Source organism: Hyperolius riggenbachi, chromosome 9 (genome assembly GCF_040937935.1).
Source record: "Hyperolius riggenbachi isolate aHypRig1 chromosome 9, aHypRig1.pri, whole genome shotgun sequence".
In the NCBI taxonomy this organism is placed as follows: Eukaryota; Metazoa; Chordata; class Amphibia; order Anura; family Hyperoliidae; genus Hyperolius; species Hyperolius riggenbachi.
The window spans coordinates 19,767,206-19,789,681 of record NC_090654.1 but is presented as its reverse complement, the minus strand read 5'-3'; the positions used below and the strand labels follow the sequence as shown (position 1 = coordinate 19,789,681).

The 22,476-nt window shown below is 45.8% G+C and overlaps 1 protein-coding gene across 4 annotated transcripts in view; it reads left to right on the top strand.

The window, feature by feature from the left end:
• Positions 1 to 16,811, top strand: part of PLA2G6 (phospholipase A2 group VI) — a 51,498-nt gene extending 34,687 nt beyond the window's left edge. For 3 of the 4 annotated variants that reach the window (XM_068252089.1, XM_068252088.1, XM_068252090.1), the window contains 8 exons: positions 553 to 716; positions 1,575 to 1,725; positions 3,186 to 3,322; positions 6,159 to 6,313; positions 8,550 to 8,717; positions 10,841 to 10,914; positions 12,916 to 13,074; positions 14,885 to 16,811. In XM_068252089.1, coding sequence (XP_068108190.1) covers positions 553 to 716; positions 1,575 to 1,725; positions 3,186 to 3,322; positions 6,159 to 6,313; positions 8,550 to 8,717; positions 10,841 to 10,914; positions 12,916 to 13,060 — 994 coding nt within the window. In that variant the 3' untranslated portion in view covers positions 13,061 to 13,074; positions 14,885 to 16,811. Of the gene's footprint in view, positions 1 to 552; positions 717 to 1,574; positions 1,726 to 3,185; positions 3,323 to 5,833; positions 6,109 to 6,158; positions 6,314 to 8,549; positions 8,718 to 10,840; positions 10,915 to 12,915; positions 13,075 to 14,884 lie in introns of those variants that run through there. The other variant, XM_068252091.1, reaches the window with a different exon arrangement.
• Positions 16,812 to 22,476: the final 5,665 nt, after the last annotated feature.

The window sequence follows — 22,476 nt, the reverse complement described above, 5'->3', positions numbered from 1 at the left end:
CTTCTTAGCAGTTCCCATTTTAAGTGTGGCTATTTTTAAGCCAATCCTGATTTCATTTCCTCCCTTGTCTCCTCTGCCTGTCAAACATACCCCCCCCCCCCCCCCCCCCGCTGAGTTTGTTGTCTCAGCATGAGAAGTACTGGCCAATCAGAGAGGAACAGAGGCGTGGGAGGGGAAAATAGGAGGGAAAGAGGCTTCAGCCAATCAGACTGCATTAGTTAACTCTGAGGGGAAATAGAGCAGCAAAAAAAGGACAACCCAGCATGCCCTGCAACTTCCTTTTTGTGTACCAAATTTTGTGTGTACCAAATAAGGGTCAGGTAAACTGGGGAATGATCATTTATCAACAAGAAAAGTAATTGTGATTTTAACTTTTGGATTGCCCGGTTAGCATCCTTATTACTTGTTTACCAGATAGAAATAAAGAATTGATTTTATGCCCAACAGTTACTCTTTAATGCTTGGTCCCAAACAACATATATTGCATTGTGTAAAGGAAGAAAAGTTCACTTGCAGCTTTTACGTTACTACTTGGGCTGTCCTTGCTTACAGGCGAGAAAGGCTCCTGTGTTTGGACGGAGGTGGCATCCGTGGTCTGGTCCTTATTCAGCTGCTTATTGCCATAGAGAAGGCTGCGGGACGACCAATTCGAGAACTTTTTGATTGGGTCTCCGGGACCAGCACCGGAGGCATCTTGGCGCTGGCCGTAGTGCACGGTAAGTCAATGCTGCATCGCTTTCTCTCTCCTCTCCTTGTTTAAATTGCCATCATTTATGTCGGATGAACTAATTTCGGCGAAGTGCTGTACGGATCATTTGGGTGCTGCCAAGTGCCAAGATTACGGCTATAGCGGCATTCAGTGACTAATATGGCAGTTGCCGGGGCTCAAATTAGAAAAAAAAATGAGATAATTCAGCCGCCGGCAATAGCTGGTGCACAAATTACATGCCCCACCCCTCTTTTCTCACTCTCTGTCTGTCTTCCTTTCCCCCCCCCTATTTCTCAGTACTTGTAACACAACTGCACACGGCACTGCTTAAAAAGTCATAAAGTCATTTCAGAGGGCTCTCCCCCGTATGATGGCCACTGGCAGTCTCTCTCTGCAGTGTGTCTGCCGTCATGGTAACATGCAGTTGCCACGTGCTAAGCCTTGCTTGCCCCCCCCCCCCCCCCCCCCCCCGTTCAGAAGCACTGGATCAGAGTGTTCTGTACACTCAGATAGGCACCTAGTATAACAAGCTGGAACTCTTACTGAAGAATACGTGCAGAGATAAAGCATACACCATCATCAGGAAATGCAGCTTCCTTAGAACAGAGAGGAACATAAAAAGACAGGAAATAACAATCCTATAAAGATCATCCTCACATTTTACACACAGTGACATCTTGCGGTTTGTTTTTTTTACTATACTGCAGTTTAAGGTAACTGTTTTTAAACCTCCAACAAGAAGAACCTCACTCTGCTCCAAATGGATTCACTTCCGCATCCAGACTCCGCCCAACATGTTTCGTCACTCCGTGACTCATCGGGTGTATATTACTTTTATTATTGAGTATTTATTTTGTGCTGACAGGAAAGTCCATGGAATACCTCCGCTGCTTATACTTCCGCATGAAGAATGAGGTGTTTCGCGGTTCTCGCCCGTACGAGTCTGCACCATTGGAGGAGTTCCTGAAGAAGGAATTTGGGGAACACACTAAAATGACAGATGTGCGGCATCCTAAGTGAGTCTGTTTTCATTGGCCGGTTCAGTGCAAATTCTAGTACAGTACGCATTGCATTCGTACCGGAGAATAGAATCGTAATTGTTAGCATTTTATTGACCATTTCTAACACCAGGCAGTAGATGGTAGTACAGGTAGTCCTCGGTTAACGAACGAGATAGGGACTGTCATCTCGTTCTTAACCTGAATCTGTCCTTAAGTCGGGACAGCGCCGAATTTCTGTGATTTAAAAGTTTTTAAGTAGTTTAACACTGACCTAAAGACGCCCTGGCGTCACCCTCTGCCTCTACAAAACACCTCCGTATCATTACAGAGATCCGCGTCCTCTGACCCGGATACTGTTACTGCTCTGCTGCCTGGTCGCCTCCCAGCCTGCGTCAGAGGACGCAGATCTCTGTAATGATACGGAGGTGTTTAGTAGAGGCAGAGGGTGACGCCAGGGCAAGGGAGGTGTGCGGTATGTAGCTGCTCACCTCCCCCCACACACATGGCGTCCTTAGGTCAATTTTAAACTACTTAAAAACATGTAAAACGTAGAAATCCGGCGCTTGCGATGACGTCATCGGCGGGCCGTTCGTATCGGCGGGGCGTTTGTAAAGCGGGCGTACGTAACCCGAGGACTACCTGTATTACTGGGAGGGAGAGATGTGATGTGTGGATGGGATAATGTAAGCTGGATAAAACATACATAAATAGGCTTACCTCTAAAAATAGGGGTTAGCCCAAAAAAAGTAATACAATTTTTAATAGAAACCAGACACTTGAATGATAACGCGTTTCGCAGATCAAAGTCTGGGTCAAGGGCTTCGGAGGAGAGGGGGTGGATTTGTCTCTGCTCTCTTTAAATGCACCCCCCCCCCCCCCCCACACACACACACACACACACCTTAAGGATCATGCAGGCTGGTATAGCTCAGGATGCAGAGCTCCAAATTCTAGCTGTACCAACCTGCATGGGTGAAAAGAGGTTAAAGAGGCTCGGAAGGGGGGGGCTGTCTCATGCTGTCCGTTTTATTAAAACGTATAAAATGTGCATACAGAACTTGGAAATCCATATATATCAAAGTGTAATGCAGGAATTTGTAATTTTACCGGGATTAAAAAAAAATATTTCAAATTGATTTTCTCAAATACTGCAAGGTCTTTTTGAAAAATATTCTTGACTATCCCCCCTATTACTCCTAACCATTACAGTTTGTGCAGTCTTTTCTCAGTTGATTGGAAAATTTGTTTTCGACTGCTGTGTTCCTAATTTTATTTAACAAATGAATTACGAGAAATCAATTTAATTTTGAAATTGTAAAAACATGTAATACTCATGATTGCTGTTTTTTTATGCAAAATAAGTACATTACACTCATCACTAGTAGCTGGATTTCTAAACCAACAAATTAACGACAGGCCCATGTGCGTTATGTACTGTTCAGTTTCAAGTAACCTTTCGCCTTCCTCGTTTCCAGGGTGATGGTAACCGGTGTAATGTCAGACAGACATCCGGCCGAAATACATCTGTTCCGAAATTACAATCCACCCGACACTGGCCGGGAACCAACCTTCAAGAGCGTCGCAACATTCCGGCCTGTGACAAGACCAGACGGTAATCCTGCAGTGCACTTGTTTATTTATTTTTTTTATTAAAACTATTTTTTGAATGCTGAGTAGGACTTTAACATTTTACCAAAATTGCATTTGCAAAGGTTTTCTTATAACACCAGTGATTGTTTACAGGTTGTACTGGCAGTTTACTGGTACACAAAACTTAAAGTGTTAAAGTGAATCAGAGCTATTCCTTGGGTCAAAAAATAGATATTAAGAAGATGGAGTTTCCCTACATTCTCCTCCCAACTACAGAGGTTACTACTCTCCTAAAGATGGTCCAAAGTTTTCTTGGTTCCTCAAACGGCCCACTGTTTCTGTGCAGTATTCCTCGTTTCCAGGGTAATGGTAACCGGCGTAATGTCAGACAGACATCCGGCCGAAATACATCTGTTCCGAAATTACAATTACAATCCACCCGACACTGGCCGGGTATGATACTGTATATCTATATAATTTTGTCTTGTGTACTACTCGAGCCTGTCTGTGCCAAAAATAATTCCAGGTACAAACCCCTGTACTTGGCCATTAAACTTGATTCTGATTCTGATTAGGGAAGGTTCCCACTTTGCCTATCTGACTCAGCCTGAGTTGAATAGGTTTCTCCTTGCCACGCTCCGGGCCATGGACAAGCGCATCAGGACTGGGCAAGCGCAAGTAAAGTCCAGTAGATCGAAACGCTCGTACACGGAAGACTAAAGTCCTGCACAAATGACTTCACTCTACTGGACATGTGCTTGCCTTACTCATCCATGCCCAGTCCACAGCCGGAATCGTGGCCTGAAGTTGAAGAGGGACCTTGCAATGGAACGGTGGGCTGCAGGAGGATATGTGAAAAACCTGTGGACCATGTAGAAGTTTCCAGCTACTGAGGTAAGTATCAAACTTTTTATTTTTTCATTGCTACAGCTGTGCTTTAACTAGCTGCACAGAAGTTGATTATAAGGATTACCGTACAATCTCGAGTATAAGCGAGTTTTTGGGACAAAAAAAAGTGGTCCAAAAGTGGGGATCTCGGCTTATACTCGAGTCGCAACCAAATGTAATCCTCCCCCTGAGTGCCCCCGCCATAAGCAGATCATTTCTGTCTCACCACAAGTGCCCCTTATGCCATATGACTGCGGAAACATGATGGGGACTGAATTCCTGCATGTCCCCCCCCCCCCTTATCCCAGAGCCAGAGCAGAATGTATATACATGTAATTTGGCTGCCTACACCAGAGCAGAATTATTCCCCCCTCCCCCACACCAGAGCAGAATAGGTGTACATGTATTTTGGCCGCCCCCTGCCAGACTGGAGCGGTATGGGCATGTACAGTACTTTGGTTGTTCCCCCCGGCCGTATAACTAAGCACACAAATGCATATTACCTCATTTTATTGTCCTTAACAGGACATTATTCTGGAGGTGTCTGATCACTTCTGCGATCCTGTGTTTTGTTTGTTTTTTCAGGGTTTCTGTGCCTGATTTTCCCTCCCTCTCCTTCCCACCCCCATCCTGATTGGCTTAGGACGGCAATCCGTCCTCTTCTCCGCCTCTCATAGGCATCGGCCTATGAGAGGGCTTCGATCCCCTGCCACTCTGAGGGACAGCCGAGTGCCCCTTGTACAGTGCTGCACTAGATAGCAGCGCTGTACGTATGTAAACAAAGCGGATTTCTTTCCCCTATCGTTTACTAACAGCCTGCTAGGCATGATCGCAGCTAGCAGACTCTGCTCCGTGGACTGGCAGGGAGCGATCATGCACGCGTTCCCTCCTAAACTACAGCTCAGGGACTTGACGGCAATCGGCGTTAGGCAGTCCTGGGACTGCCGACGCATTCACGCCTGTTGGCGTGACACAGTCGTTAGGTAGCTAATGTTTAGCTATAGCCCCTGACAAAGCATGCAGCAGATCTGGTTTCTGACATTATCAGATCTAACAAGATTAGCTACATGCTTGTTTCTGGTATGAGTCAGACACTACTGCAGCCACATAGATCAGCAGGGGCTGCCAGGTAATTGCCATTGTTTAAAAGGAAATAAATATGGCATCCTCTATATTCTTTTCACTTTCGTTATCCTTTTACCACCAAGTCACTCCTGTGAACAAGCAGTTGCTGTGCAAGAAAGATGACCCTAAAATCTGTAACCGTTTTTAAAGTAACTGGAAATGCTAGCACAGGTTAGCTATATTTATTAAGGTTCTCCTGACTGGGAGTACAGTGGAGAGTACTCCTCTATTTCTCACCCCCGGCTTATACTCGGGTCAGTCACTTTTTCTTGTTTTTAATGGTAAAAGTGTGTGTGTGTGTTGGGGGGGTTGGCTTATACTCAAGTATAAATGGTAACAAACATACTTGTAGGCGCTGCAAGGTTTTCCGCACTGTTTTGGAGTCTGATCTCTTTTTACTGAGAGGAGAGTGCACAACAGGGAGCTGTTAATTGTAAGAAGTTCCACAGTTGTCTCTGGATTATTCTGTGAAAGCGTTTTGTCTTGTTTTGCATTGGTGACGAGTACTTACCACTTACAGGTGAAGAGGGAGAGGAAAACTTAGAGCTATCCTGGGAAGGTATGACTAGCGCTATCCTCTCTGGTCGAATGCCGGAAGGAGGATCATCCACTAGAGCTGCTGTAGATTTAGCCCTGCCAAAAAACAGATTAGATTCCAGTTTTCTGACATAATGTATTTGCCATAGTTATGTAGAGCTTATCGCAATATGGCAGTGATCACATGCTTATGTATTGATCATTTTATGGGATTTCTGTCTCCTTTTCTACAATCCCCATTCCTTTTTCTCTCATTTTCTATCTCTTCCTTTCCTTTTTTCCTGCTTTTCCTTTTCTTCTGAACACAGAGCAGTTGGTGTGGCGCGCGGCACGCTCCAGTGGTGCCGCGCCCACCTATTTTCGCCCAATGGGCCGTTTCCTGGATGGTGGGCTTCTTTCAAACAATCCCACCCTGGACGCCATGACGGAGATCCACGAATACAACACGTGCTTGAAACGTCAGGTGAGGAGGAACCTCTGACACAGCGGGATGTATTCTGAATGCAGAACCCTGGTGGGCTGCTAATGGGATTATACCGGGCATCATATAAACCTTAAAGCGCACCTGACCCAAGACAAAGCTACCGATGGGGAGCACAGAGGAATGTTCATGCTTCACCCATGTACTTCTGTGCATTGTCCATTCCTCTTCTTGTTCCTCCTGGTTCCCATAATCGCTTTTAAAAAAATGTGACTTTGGCTAAAGTCAAATTTTCAGACAGGAAGAGGTAGGTGTTATTTGCGGTGATGTTCCCCTCTTACCACCCTCTTATTCCTTCATTATCCCCGCCCCATTCCTTACCTTAAAGCTGTATTGTCACCATAAAAATCTAATTTCAACAGCAACTGGTCTGAGTGTATTAAGTGATAAAGATGCTAATCCTGCATTCAAAACGTGTTCTGCTGTTATGGTTTGGAGTTATCACATACTTTAGGAGCACTGGCCCTAGTGCCAAACAGTGCCAAAAAGTTGAATGCTGGGAGTTCTTTTGAATGCTGGGAGTTATTTTTATCTATAATATATTCCTCCTCTTCCATTTATTTCTCTGCCTAGCTGATCACTTGTGTTTACAAGCAAGGCTGAGGTGACTCAGTGATTGGATGTGTAAATAAAAAAAAGACTCTAGGAGGAGGGCAGCTAATGAATACACAATGAGCAAGAGAAGGGAGGGGGGAAAACAAGAGTCAGGGAGGAAATGATGTCAGCATTAGTTTGGCAAGATGGCCACTGCCTAGAGTAGGATTCTCTGCTCTTCCTTTATAAAATTCACAGGAATCGTTACGTGGATAGCACAGTACATTTGTTATGTAAGTAGAAGCAGCATTTATCTACTTATATATGTGTTTTTTATTTCTAGGTTAGCATAGGTGTCTCTTGTTCTTTAAAGGACTTCCGAGGCAAGATATTAAATCTAGTTTCACTTACTTGTTTGGGTCCCTCGCCGCAGCTCTGGATCTCCTGGGGGTCCTGCTGGCAGGCTCTAAGCATCTAGCATCTTCTGCACATGTACGTGCGAGCATGCCCACGTCATCAGTACGCTCCCGATGACGTGGACACATTCTCGGGCTGGAGCACGCCCATGCGCAAGCAAAACCCAGCGTGGGTCGGTGATCCATAGAAGCCTCCAGGGGGACCCCGGAGAGGACCAGAGCTGCGGCGAGGGACCCAAATGACTTCTAGGGGCTTGAAGATGCCCCAAGTAAGTAAAACTAAACTTAATATCCCGCCTCGGAAGTCCTTTAAAGTAAACCTGAGACAAAGGGAACAAAAGGATTTAACTTACCTGGGACTTCTTCCAGCCCCCTGTACTCTTGTCAGCACCCTCGATGTCCTTCCGGTCCAATTCACTGTGTTCCTATGAAGTTCACGATCCAGCTGGTTTGAAGGCCATCGAGGTATGTGGATCCAGCATGAACATAACTCCTGCCTACTTCAGATAGCTTTGCCTCGGGTCAAGTGTGCTTTAAAGGAATACTGTAGTAGGGGGTCAGAGTAAAATGAGTTGAAGTTACCCGGGGCTTCTAATGGTCCCCCGCAGACATCCTGTGGCGGGCAGCCACTCACCGATGCTCCAGCCCCGCCTCCGGTTCACTTCTGGAATTTCAGACTTTAAAGTCTGAAAACCACTGCGCCTGCGATCCGGGGCCTCTCTCCCGCTGATGTCACCAGGGGTGTATAGAACAAGCCCAGTATGGTCTTTGCCTGCGCAGTACGCTCCTGGTGACATCAGCGGGATCGAGGACACGGCAATGCAGGCGCAGTGGTTTTCAGACTTTAAAGTCTGAAATTCCAGAAGTGAACTGGAGGCGGGGCCGGAGCATCGATGAGTGGCTGTGTGGGCACAGGATGTCTGCGGGGGACCATCAGAAGCCCCGGGTAAGTTCAACTCATTTTACCCTGACCCCCCCTACAGTATTTCTTTAAATGAAATAATACGTAAAATCTCCACTGCACACACAGAACATTATTGAACAGTTCAAAAATATTAGAAAAGGCAATCGTGGAAATCCAATCTGCAAACATGCAGAAATACACAATGAACGACTGAACGTGAACAGGGTAAAAAGGAAGGGAAATTGTACTGAAAAAAATTATCATGCGAGGAATCCTGGTGAAAGGAAACAGATTATCTGCTTACGTGGTAATTCGTCATAACAAGAGCATTGACAAATATCCTATTTCTCTTTGCTTTCTGTAGGGGAGAGGTGATCAGGTAAAGAAACTTGGAGTCGTGGTCTCATTGGGCACCGGGAAACCTCCCCAAATTCAGGTCAGCTCGGTTGATGTGTTCCGACCATCGAACCCCTGGGAGGTGATGAAGGCTGCGGTGGGAGCGAGAGAGCTCGGCAAGATGGTGGTGGACTGTGTATGTATCAATCACTTTTATAAGACGTAAAAAAAAAAATGAAAAAATTATGTTTTTCCATTATAGTTTTTAAATAAAACGTGACTGTAGATAAAACCCACGCATTTTATTTGCCCATTTGACCCGGTTATTAAAATGTTTAAATTATGTCCCTAGTACAATGTATGGTGACAATATTTTATTTGGAAATAAAGGTGTATTTTTTTTCCTGCTTTTTCACTGTAGCCTATAAATAATTACAAGGTCTTACTTGCAAAAATAACAGTAATATACCCTTATGGCATAAAAATCTAAGTCTCTGCTGTTCATTACAGCAGAGATTATTCATAAATCTAGCACTTAGATTTGCATCCGGAACTTGTGTTCCCATTCATCAATCTGTCCTGTAACTACCGCTACGGGGCGAGCGTGGGTGCGCAGGCTGTGCATCCGTGGCAGAAGATGAGTATTAATGCCCTTGGGACAGTAAGTGAAGTCCCGTGGGGCATAAATATACTGCCCCAGGAAGAAGAAGTAGTTTAACTACTGATATTTGTAAAGGTAGCCACACAATATATTAAAACATTTTCAGTCAAATTGATTAATTGTACAGGGCAATTTATAGGGTGTTTTTTTTTCGATTAAAGCAAATCTGAAGTGAAAATAAACTTGTGATATAATGATTTGTATGTGTAGTACAGCTAAGGAATAAAACATTAGCAGCAGAGATAAGAGCTGTTTCCTGTGTTTCCTGTACAGGAAGAGTTAAAAAAACTCCAGTTGTTATCTATGCCAAAGTACCACTGAGCTCCACAACTTTCAAAGTCACTGAGAGCTCTGTCTTCTGAAACTTATTATCTCAAGTGTCTGTCACTGTATTTTGTTTTTTCTGCAGATGAAAGTTCAAAAGTTCACTAGGCTGCTCTGTGAAATCATTTAGAATGCTGAGTAGTGTGTAAACTGCAAATATTAGAGAATGATGCAATGTTATTAAAAAAAAATTATATAACTTAACTACTTTGGCCTCCTGGACGTACTAGCTACGCCTTTGAGGCCATGTGCGCATCCGCGCGCTCCCGCGGCCGGTCGCGCGCGTGCACGCTATGGTGCCCGATCACTGATTCCTCTCCCCCGCAGAAAAAGCGACAACTTCTCTCAGAAGCTCCGCTTTTTCTGGCTGTTGCGTCTCCCGTGCGTCCCTCTAAGCGTATGCTACGCTTAGAGTGGCGTCATGTAAACAAACTTATGGCCGCCATCTTGTGGCCAAAAAGTAATACTACATCTGAAATTTAAAAAAAATAAAAATTAACACACATTTAGATTATAAACACATTGTTTACCTCCCACAGCCCAAAACTACCCAAATAAAATGTTTAATATAAAAAAAAAAAACCATTACAATAAAAAAAAAACAACATGTAAATATTTACCTAAGGGTCTAAACTTTTTAAATATCAATGTAAAGATGAAATATTTCTATATTTTTTTTATTCTAAACTTGTAAATAGTGATAGATGCAAAACGGAAAAAAATGCACCTTTATTTCCAAATAAAATATTGTCGCCATACATTGTGATAGGGACATAATTCTAACGGTGTAATAACCGGGACATATGGGCAAATACAATACGTGAGTTTTAATTATGGAGGCATGTATTATTTTAAAACTATAATGACTGAAAACTGAGAAATAATGCATTTTTTCCGTTTTTTTTCTTATTCTTCCTGTTAAAATGCATTTACAGTAAAGTAGCTCTTAGCAAAATGTACCCCCCAAAGAAAGCCTAATTGGCGGCGGAAAAAACAAGATATAGATCAGTTCATTGTGATAAGTAGTGATAAAGTTATAGGCTAATGAATGGGAGGTGAACATTGCTCGGATGCATAAAGTGAAAACGACTGAAGGCTGAAGTGGTTAAAATAAAAATTTGAGACTATTTTATTTGCTACTAATGTTCTAGTAATTATCCGTACTACACAACCAATTCATTATATCATAATTTGTTTTGTTTTTTTCGCTTTAGTGTCACTTTAAGAAATGTGATTGAATTCCCATTTTTTTTGTGATCGGCTGTAAAGTAGTGTAGCCAAGCAACATAATCTTACATTCTGTCACTTTTCCATTTATTGTCCTGTTTTGTCAGTGCACAGACTCGGATGGTCCGGCGGTGAGCAGGGCTCAGGCATGGTGTGAGATGATAGACGTCCCTTACTTCAGGTGAGCATTGGGCAGCTTCTGCTTTACCTACCGAGGAGGAGACTCAGGATGTTTAATGAGACGCAAATCGCGCTTTGCATGCAGATCCAATGCAAATAGTATGCAATTTGGAACTGACCCAATCAAAATCAGTCCTTAATTTTAATTTACAGTGTTAGCATTTTACGGACCATCGTTTGTAACATTTATTGGAAATAGAGACGGTGGACACGTATGGGAATACTGATACCTAGATTGCATTTACGCACACATGAAAAAGGCCGGATCAGTTCATTTCGGCGGGTTGCTCTGAGAGCTGAACACCGAAACTGGGCGCCCCATAGCAGCAATGTTGTGCTGCGCGGGGCACTTAGCAGTAATTCGGGGCTCTCGGCTGCCAGACCGCGAACTCCATCTCCCAACGAGTTGCGACGACTCGGAGGGGGAATAGTATTTAACGCCGCCTCGGAGTTTAGCGGCAGTGGTGAGAGCCGTCATTCGGCTCTCACCGCGCCGAAGTGAGCGCCGACAAAATAATATGTACCCGAAAAAGGCGCCTGGAAAAAAGGGTGCAGGGCATTGCCATCTAGTAGAATATCAGTAATATTAGTGATGTTCTACGACTGTATTTTAATAGTAAAATATAGGTAATATTAACCTTTTTTTTTTTACTATGGCTAAACCTAACCCTACTCTCACACAGAACCCTCCCCTGGTGGTGCCTAACCCTAAGACCCTCCCCCCCCCCCCCCCTGGTGAGGCCTAACTCTAAGACCCCCCCGGTGTTGCTTAAACCTAAGATTCCCCCCCCCCGGTGTTGCCTAACGCTAAGATTCCTCCCTGGCAGTTCCTAACCCTACAACCCCTCTGGTGGTGCCTGACCCTAAGCCCCCCCTGGTGCTGTCTAACCCTAAGACCCCGCCGGTGTTGCCTAACCCTAAGACCCCCACAATGTTGCCTAACCCTAAGACCCCCCCCCTGGTGTTGCCTAACCCTTAGACCGCCCCCCCTTCCCCAGGATGCCTAAGACCCTCCCCCTAGTATTGCCTAACCTAAGACCCCCCCCCCCTTGTGTTGCCTAATCCTAAGACCCCCCCCGGTGGTGCCTAACTCTAAACTAACCCTGGTGGGGCCTAAACCTAACCCCTTACCCCGCTGGTGGTGCCTAACCCTAAATCCCCAGTAAACCCTAACACCCCTTCCCGCTGCAGAGTTCTGATACATTTCGGGGCACGATTAGTGGCCAACACTATGTGCCTAAATTTGCCTTTCTAGCCGGCAAAATTGTGCCCACTATGCAATGCTGCAATTTGCTTTTCCCCAGGCCCCCTCCGTCTGCAATTGTATTGGGCGCCTCTGTGCGCCAATATTTTAGTGTAATGCCGCTAATCGGGTGCCTCCAGGCTCCGAATGTACCTGCTTTGCCGTATATCACGCCCATTATAAAAGCCGCCATTTGCGGCAAAGAAGGTACATTTCCACACCCGATAGCGGCTGCTGCCACCCGCCAGAATCTCCCTTTCTTGCCACAAATGCAGCTTTTATTACTGGTGCCTGTGGTGGCGACGTTTTTTTTTTTTTTTTTTTCCAAAAGGGCTCCTGCACCCTTTTTTCTTGCTTCGATATTTACTGTTTGTATTATTGTTACAGAACATCCTAAACTAGTGACCTTAGCCCATTTAAAAACGGGCTAGGTCTGTCACTAATCCGCCGTGCGCATGCACGCACCCTCCGCGCGCACGTCCGCCACGCATGTCACATGCACGCATGCACGCACGCCCGCCTCTTCTGGCTCTTGCCAGTGTCTCTGCATCTGTCCCTGCACAAGCACAGTGCAAAAAAGCACTGACACAGCGATGGACGCAGGGACACTTTGAAATTATATATAGAGATGATTTATATCAGTTCACATCTTTCCTCCAGTGTCTGCAAACCTGCCCCAGCATGTGAAATGACAGAGTACCAACTGACACCGTATGCTGTATATTTACAATTCGTATTCTTTCTTTATGCTTGGCACAGATTCAGCCCACAACTCCAGACCGATGTGATGCTGGATGAGGTCAGCGATGCAGTTCTGGTGAACATGTTGTGGGACACCCAGACTTATATCTACCAGCAGAGGGAGCAAATCCAGGAACTGGCCACCCTACTACTCACATCCTGACTCCTACAACACTGGTAAGGTAAAGCAATGCAGAACATTGGTAATGGGAAATTACGTTTAAAGAGGAGCTGTTAGGTATAAGGTCTCAGAGAAAATAAACACATATATCAGTAGCTAAATATTGGCTGTACTTACATTACATATGCATTTCACTGTCCACGTTTGGATTTCACAGAATTTTTATATAGATTTTGCAGAGAATGATGCTCCTGACAGCTCATGGCAGGTTCCATGTTTGTCTGTCTCCTATGAAGCCAATTGTGATGTCATATCCTCCCTGCTTCCTGATGATTCCACTCTCACAAACGCTGGTAATGAATAACACTAGTGTGCAGTGAATATTAATTAGCCATGTGGCTAGGAACAATAGCGGACTCCTGCAGTGTACTCTGCCCAGAGATTTATCAGTGCTGTGCGCTGGACTGAGTTACATGCTGTTGTAACTTGACCCTGTAACTTCTCACTAGCAGCCGAGGGAAGGGTCCCAGAATGCTTTGCTGTATGTTATGCGGCCTCTCGTCCTTTTAAGAGCTTGGGAATACAGAGCCTTGCTGTCAGCACACATCAAAAGTAAGAGAGATTTTTAACTTCAGTATTGCCTTTTTGGCTTCCTTCTAAACTCTTTAACACAGGAGAATAGAGGTTTAAATTAGCTTTTGCAGCCTGACAGTTACTCTTTAAAGGGGAACTCCAGCCTAAACAAACATACTGTCATTAAGTTACGTTAGTTATATTAATTAAAATAGATAGGTAATATAATTCCTAACCCAAACTGTTTTAAAAGAACAGGCAAATGTTTGTGATTCCATGGGGCAGCCATCTTTTTGGTTGAAAGGAGGTGACTGGGAGCATGAGACACAGTTCCAACTGTCCTGTGTCCTGATCACCCCTCCCAGCTGCAGGCGCTAGGCTTCAGATCTCAAATTCAAAATAAAAAATCTGTGCCAAAAAAGCAGAAAAGCTTTGCACAGCATCAGGGGAAAAATCCCGGGGCAGTTTTATTCTGTGCAGCTAAAAATGAGGCTTGGGTAAGAAAAACAAAGTTCTGATGCTGTGAAACTAAAAGAAACACCAAGCCTTTTCAGTGCTGCTGAGTAGATTTTTAGTCTGGAGGTTCACTTTAAAGCGGACCTGAACTCAGAACTTTTTAAGAGCATTCTCCGTCCCTCCCAGCAATCTCCGCCCTTCCCTTAAGCATTCTCCACCTCTCCCAGCATTCTAAGCCGCTCCCAGCATTCTCCACCCATCCTAGCATTCTCCACCCCTTCCCCAGCATTCTAAGCCGCTCCCACCATTCTCCACCTTTCCCAGCATTCTCCACCCCCTCTCAGCATTCTCTACCTCTCCCGACATTATTCACCCCTCCCAGCATTCACCCCCCCCCCCAGCATCATCCACCCCTCCAAGCACTCTCTGCCCCTCCCAACATTCTCCATCCCTCCCAACATTTTTGACACCGCCCCCCCCCCAGCATTCTCCACCCCTCCGAGCACTCTCTGCCCCTCCCTGCATTCTCCGCCCCTACCAGCATTCCCCGTTCCCCTCCCATATTTTCCAACTCTCTCAGCATTTTCCGCCTCCTATTCTCCACCCCTCCCAGCATTCTCCACCCCTCCCTCAACTTTATCCACCCCTCCCAGCATTCCCTGTCCCTCCCAGCATTTTCCAACCCTCTCAGCATTCTCATCCTTCCCAGCATTCTCCACCCTTCTCCCAGCATTATCCACCCTTCTCCCAGCATTATCCATTCCTCCCAGCATTACCCATTCATTCGGGGCAATAGCTTACCAATAAAAATACTTTTTTGTTTGTTTTTGTTTTCAGACATGACTGTATGCAAGAAATTCCTCCTACATTAAAAGCTGCAAAACCGCAGTGACCTCGGTGATTAATCCCGGTTTTCTACAAGAAACTTGAAGGAAATATCATTTACATGCTTCAATGTAATGTGCACTAATCTGGAAGATAAGTAGGGAAATGAAGTTTTCCCCTATGACACGTCTATTACACAGCTGCTTAGACTTTACCCTGAACATTTCTCAGCACGCTGCCCTGTGAATGATTCTATATGATCCCTGGGAATCCTCCCTGTCATTGACATTTCTACGATCTTTATTATCCTGGTTCAGATATCCTATGTAAAGAACTTAGAGGCCCTGTAGTGACATATAGTAGAATGCAGTAAAGAGACCCTGTAGTGACATATAGTAGAATGCAGTAAAGAGACCCTGTAGTGGACTAGAGTGGAATGTAGCAAAGGGACCCCGTAGTGACATATAGTAGAATGCGGTAAAGAGGCCCTGTAGTGACATATAGTAGAATGCAGTAAAGAGGCCCTTTAGTGACATATAGTAGAATGCGGTAATGAGGCCCTGTAGTGACATATAGTAGAATGCAGTAAAGAGGCCCTGTAGTGACATATATAACAATGCAGTAAATTATTCAAGGAACCCACTTTATTGGTACTCTCCCTGGTTTCAACATCCTAAATATTTCCTATATCTATATGTTGCTATATATTGGTGTGTAACCCCACCCACCCAGTGATATCAGAGCCTAAGCTAATTCTCTATTCAGAATACCCCCCCCCCCTCCTGCCCCCTTTCCCAAGCATTCTTTGAGACCAGTTATATTTTCTATTGACTTCAGAACTCTCCGTAACCTAAAGATTCCAAACAACTGCACCTGACAGGACTAATGCTAATGATGTTGATGCCTATGATAAATGTCAGAATGTAAATCGGGGAGAGGAAAGCTTTTACAATGGGCAAACCTTGACTAGATAATTTGTAAATGAATATTGGAAAAAATGTATATATTATTTACGTTATTTTCACTACAGGTCCTCTTTTTTCGCAGTTGCAGTAAAATAGCGCAGGAGGGAAGCTGTCATGGTTCTGCAGTGCGGAATAAGTGCTACCTCGTAGAATAGGAGATTACCGTACCAAACCAGAAAGAGGAGTGCCTTGATCCAGAGTAAGGGCAGCCAATGAGATGCTAATATTTTGAAGTTGATGCAGATTTTATGTAAATATATGCAGCTTTAAAATAGTCCATTCGATTGGTTCATTTCCAAACTGCATAAAATTTGCATCAGATCAGAATGATCAGCATCTCATTGACTGTCCCTAATTCTGCACTCAGTGTGACCTGTGGCAGTTTTTTCTTATACTGATGCCAACCAGGATCAGATGAGTAGCTTTATGTTTCTTCATTCCCTATATTGAGTATTTAACCACTTCCTGACCACCCATAGGCAGTGGAAATTGGCTGTGCGCGTGCGCACACATGTGTAAGTGCGCGCTCCCGCATGTGTACGTGTGCGCTCCCGCTGGTGTATCTCGATCATCTGCCCAGCGAAACGGACCGTTTTAAAAGGTCCATTTTGCAGGAAGTGGTGAACATATTTTGTGAGGGTGGGTTTTCCATTTTTCACCTCCCCCCCCCCCCCTCCTCAATGTGCATTCCCAGGGTCATCCTAAAGGCTCATACACACGTTGGATATTTTTAAACGACGGGTCGTTTGGACGTCTAATCACCTGAATGACGGACTGTACACACGCCCGATTTGACGTCCGGAAGACTGAACGACAGGACGTCCAAAACGACCCGTCGTTTAAAAAAATCCGACGTGTGTATGGGCCTTAAGTCACAAGGGTTAATCTGTTACAAAAGAAAAAAAGCACACATTTAATATGCTGATTAAACTAGTTTGTTATAGAGTGTTTAAAGAGACTCTGTAACATTAAAAATCTCCCCTGGGGGGTACTCACCTCGGGTGGGGGAAGCCTCCGGATCCTAATGAGGCTTCCCACGCCGTCCTCTGTCCCACGGGGGTCTCGCCGCAGCCCTCCGAACAGCCGGCGACTGTGCCGACTGTCAGTTCAATATTTACCTTTGCTGGCTCCAGCGGGGGCGCTGTGGCGACTTTCTGCACGGAAATAGACGGAAATACCCGATCTCCGTCGGGTCCGCTCTACTGCGCAGGCGCCGGAAACTTGCGCCTGCGCAGTAGAGCAGACCCGACGGTGATCGGGTATTTCCGCCTACTTCGGCGCCGAGAGGCATCAGAGCGCCTGCGCAGGAGCCAGGAAGGTAAATATTGCGTCACAGCTGTACGGAGGGCTACAGCGAGACCCCCGAGGGACACAGAACGGCGTGGGAAGCCTCATTAGGATCCTGAGGCTTCCCCCACCCGAGGTGAGTACCCCCCAGGGGCCGTTTTGTCGTTACAGTTCCTCTTTAACAAGACAAAGTAGATCTGTGTCACAAGGTGACTAATAGGCATGAAAGCATATAGGGAACTAAAACCATATTTATATTTTTTTTTCCAGAATTATTTAAAATGTTTATTTTTATGATTATAAAAGTATAAACCTTAAAAGATGTATGGGTGTTTTGTGATATAGTTTTCCATTGAAGGTTGTACAGTAGACATCTCAAATGAATATTTTAAACAGGAAAAATGTTTGCACTAAGTTACCTTCTCTAGACCAGTGGTATGATTTTTTTTTTTAAGGTTTAATATGTTAAAGAGGAGTAACAAACTGATATAAAACACAATATGAAAACTTGCTTCCTTGCTTTTTATTACCCATATAGTTATCCTAGCTGCTTTTGTCCCAAATTCATGTCATCTGTGTACAAAAATCACAAGTCCCCCAAGCTCAAAATTCAGCAGTGTTGGGAACTGCTATTAGATCAATAAGTTAGTCATATCAAGTTCATTCAAGTTCAAGGAGAGAAATTATCTCTTCACAGAATCTTGCAGAAACATTCTATCTGCGATGTTAGCTCATCTGTATCTTCTGGGTTGCTTTTGATTTGCATTCAATTGATAAGCCTATCTAGAAAAGTAAAACACAGTCTATTAACCCTTTACCTTGTTATCATATAATTGTTCATGCCTAGAAGTTCTTAAGGTGTGGTTTATCTGCTGAAGTAGGTGGGACCATCGTTCCTCTTTATGGAACCTTGGACATAGGCTTGTAGGGATATCAACATGGATTGCCACCATCTAAATGCAGTTATAATAAAATTCCTTTTTATTAGTAAAACAAAACATTTTTTCCTATTTTAACGACAGTTCCTGTTTAATGGAAGATGTGTTTGAAAAATAAGAACTGCTGTTAAGGTTGATATGTATGTTCCCGATTGAACACGTTAGTCATACATGTCATTTATGGAAACATGACCTCATTTCCTGTGCCCCATCAAGAGAACAGGAAGTAAGGTGAAATGCCTCCGATCAGAACTTAAAAAACAACAAAAATATGGCAGTAGCTATATCCCTCCTCCCTTCTATCCAAAATTAAAAAAAAAAGCCAGTTGAGGTCCTGCAGTACTACCTCTGCCTGTGAAGCACGAGCTCATGAGGAAAAAATTACAAAAAAAAGCCAGTTGAGGTTTTCCTGCAGTACTACCTCTGCCGGTGAAGCACGAGGTCATGAGGAAAATATTACAAAAAAAAAAAAAATTATTAGAGTTCAGCTTTAACCTAAACCTGTGGGTTTTCACCATAACAGCAGAAGATTCAAAAAATAAAGTTGATAACTTGTGTTACTTGTTACTCCTTGGCTAATCCATGGTTGTTAGGTTCGCTTTGTTGGAAGATTGTATCTGGATTTTGTGTTCCCATTTTGTTCTAATCATACAACTTTTTCAGTCATGATCTGCGTTTCGGTTTTTGTGTCTCGATTATTAACCTACTTGGCGGTATGATTACTTCAGGATTGCAGGGTCTAAAAGCAGTACAATTTTTTCTCACACTTTTAGACCCTAAAAGCAGGAAGAAATCATGCCGGTAGAGAGATCTGCAGCAGCCCACTGGGATCCAGTGCTGCAATTCTCCCTCCGTCCACTGGGTGGCGCTCTACCCCCATTGGTGAGATCGCCATCTGGCATCACGATGTCAGACGGCGATCTCCTCAGATGGATCGAGAGCCTCCGAGGTCCGGAACAAGAATGTCTGCTAGCATCTGGATCCCATGGAAGGGGAGTTGAAACGCTGCACTGTCTCTCCATACCTCCCGCCAGCTACCAGTCAGGCTCGGGGTTACTACTCTGACCCTTTAAATTTCCGGCCCGAGCCTGACTTGGGGTTACCGCTAAGATAGGTGTGGAATTCTATGCACTTCAGTATTGCTGCTCTGTTATTGCTATGCACAGATGTGTGAGACGAACACCAGGACTCCTGAAATTCAGCTTTTACACCAACAGCCCAGCGATTGTAATTGTTTAATGTAAAATCAATCATAAATACCTTCAATCACAATGGAGAACAGCAGTCACATGACTGGGCACTGCATCCAAGGTTCATAATACAAAGCCTCATATCCCCTCTTCCTGTATTGCCTTATGAAAGAGGGTGTGGCCCAGACTGTCAAGCTTCACTAGAGATTATCTAGTCAACTGAATGCACTCTTTCGATGTACGGGCTGATCAAAGAAAAGACAGAATTTTCTGATCACAGAATCGGCCTTAAAGAGACTCTGTAACAACAAAAACCTCCCCTGGGGGGTACTCACCTCGGGTGGGGGAAGCCTCCGGATCCTAATGAGGCTTCCCACGCCGTCCTCTGTCCCACGGGGGTCTCGCCGCAGCCCTCCGAACAGCCGGCGACAGACCCGACTGTCAGTTCAATATTTACCTTTGCAGGCTCCAGCGGGGGCGCTGTGGCGACTTTCGGCACGGAAATAGACGGAAATACCCGATCTCCGTCGGGTCCGCTCTACTGCGCAGGCGCCGGAAACTTGCGCCTGCGCAGTAGAGCAGACCCGACGGCGATCGGGTATTTCCGCCTACTTCGGCGCCGAGAGGCATCAGAGCGCCTGCGCAGGAGCCAGGAAGGTAAATATTGCGTCACCGCTGCACGGAGGGCTACAGCGAGACCCCCGAGGGACGCAGGACGGCGTGGGAAGCCTCATTAGGATCCTGAGGCTTCCCCCACCCGAGGTGAGTACCCCCCAGGGGCCGTTTTGTCGTTACAGTTCCTCTTTAAGACCCCAAATTTTGCAACCTCCGCCGATGTCCCCGCAAATGTTATTGTGCCCCAACCCCCCTCGATGCACATGCATTTAAATCTCCCACCTGTCTGGCCTCCGCAAGTGTCCAACAGCTTCTTCTTCCCTGTTCTCGTCCCCCGTGGCCGCATAGCATGTGGCGCATGTGTGACATCACTCAAGCCCCAGTATTCTATGCGGGGCCACTTGGGACACGAGTGGAAGAAGCATGAGCAGCTGGACAGTCGTGGCGCCCAGACTGGTAAGAGATTTTGATGCACAAGCATCGGGGGGGGGGGGGGGGCACATTAACATTTGGGGGGGTCAGTAGCTGTGGGTTCTGACACGGTCGTCACTCTTCCCGATATCGCACACCGTTACAGCAGTGTACCTGATCGATCACATTGGCCCAAGATTTTCCAGCTTGCTCGATCGACAGATTCAACCGATTTTGGGTCGAATCATCGTTCAGGGGTGCTTGTTGTGGCACCAATTTTTTTTTTCTCTGTATAATATCGAATCGGGTGGTCCATTGGGCCGCAAAATCGCTACAAGTATGCCCACCTTAAAGGGAGTCGGAAGCGTTAAGAAATATAAAAAAACGATACCTAAGGAGAGGGAAGGCTCTGGGTCCTATAGAGCTTTCCCCGTCTCCTCCGGATCCCTGCATTCCCCCATTAGCAGTCTCCCCATCGGTTGGAGACTGCTCTCTGCTCCACGTTGGGCTGGCTTCGGGAGTCTTCTGAAGCACTCAGGTTTCCAAAGACAGGTCGGTCCGTACTGCGCACGCACGAGCGCTCTGGCAAAGGGCTGCCGGTCTTCGGGAGCCCGAATGCTTCAAAAGACTCAAATGGAGAGTCCTGTGGGGGAACAAGGGAATAAGGAGAGGAACGGGAAAGCTCTAGGACTCAGAGCCTTCCCTCTCCTTAGGTGAGTATCTGTTTTTCTGAATAGGAGACAGAAGCAGGTGGCCACAGCTGTTCATCACAAGGAAGGGTATTTATCACAATGCTTTTATTTTAATCAGTTACTGATGATGGGCCTGGATCAATGGGAAGGGGTAGAGTATGGGCTGAATTTTAGGACACCTGACATGTGACTTTAATAACTTTGATTATAATGTACGGTTCAATTGCATATTGCAATGCTGTATTGTCTGTTTATATTGTTGCACTTAAACCATGTGTATAATAAACAAATTGACTTGCTTTAGATGTTTTGTTTTATTTATATGAGTGATACTGATTTGGTTATTTAATTAAAGGGAAGGTTCAAGGAAAATAAAAAAATGAGTTTCACTTACCTGGGGCTTCTACCAGCCCCATGCAGCCATCCTGTGCCCTCGTTGTCACTCACTGCTGCTCCAGTCCCCCGCTGGCAGTATGCCGACCTCGGAGGTCGGCGGGCCGCATTGCGTACATTAACACATACATTTTTACGCATTACTGGTTCAATGCGTAAAAATTTACGCATTGAACCAGTAACACGTAAAAATGTATGTGTTAATGTTCCTGCACTAGCGGGAATGCGTAAAAATGTACGCAATGCGTCCTGCCGACCTCCGAGGTCGGCAAGCTGCCAGCGGGGGACTGGAGCAGCAGTGAGTGACTACGAGGGCACAGGATGGCTGCATGGGGCTGGTAGAAGCAGAACTAGCTGGTGGCGGGGGACTGGAGCAGCAGTGAGTGACTACGAGGGCACAGGATGGCTGCATGGGGCTGGGAGAAGCAGAACTAGCTGCCAGCGGGGGACTGGAGCAGCAGTGAGTGACTACGAGGGCACAGGATGGCTGCATGGGGCTGGTAGAAGCAGAACTAGCTGGCGGCGGGGGACTGGAGCAGCAGTGAGTGACTACGAGGGCACAGGATGGCTGCATGGGGCTGGTAGAAGCAGAACTAGCTGGTGGCGGGGGACTGGAGCAGCAGTGAGTGACTACGAGGGCACAGGATGGCTGCATGGGGCTGGTAGAAGCAGAACTAGCTGGCGGCGTGGGACTGGAGCAGCAGTGAGTGACTACGAGGGCACAGGATGGCTGCATGGGTCTGGTAGAAGCAGAACTAGCTGGTATAGGGGGACTGGAGCAGCAATGAGTGACTACGAGGGCACAGGATAGCTGCATGGGTTTGGTAGAAGCAGAACTAGCTGCCAGCGGGGGACTGGAGCAGCAGTGAGTGACTACGAGGGCACAGGATGGCTGCATGGGGCTGGTAGAAGCAGAACTAGCTGCCAGCGGGGGACTGGAGCAGCAGTGAGTGACTACGAGGGCACAGGATGGCTGCATGGGGCTGGTAGAAGCAGAACTAGCTGGTGGCGGGGGACTGGAGCAGCAGTGAGTGACTACGAGGGCACAGGATGGCTGCATGGGGCTGGTAGAAGCCCCAGGTAAGTGAAACTCATTTTTTTATTTTGCTTGGA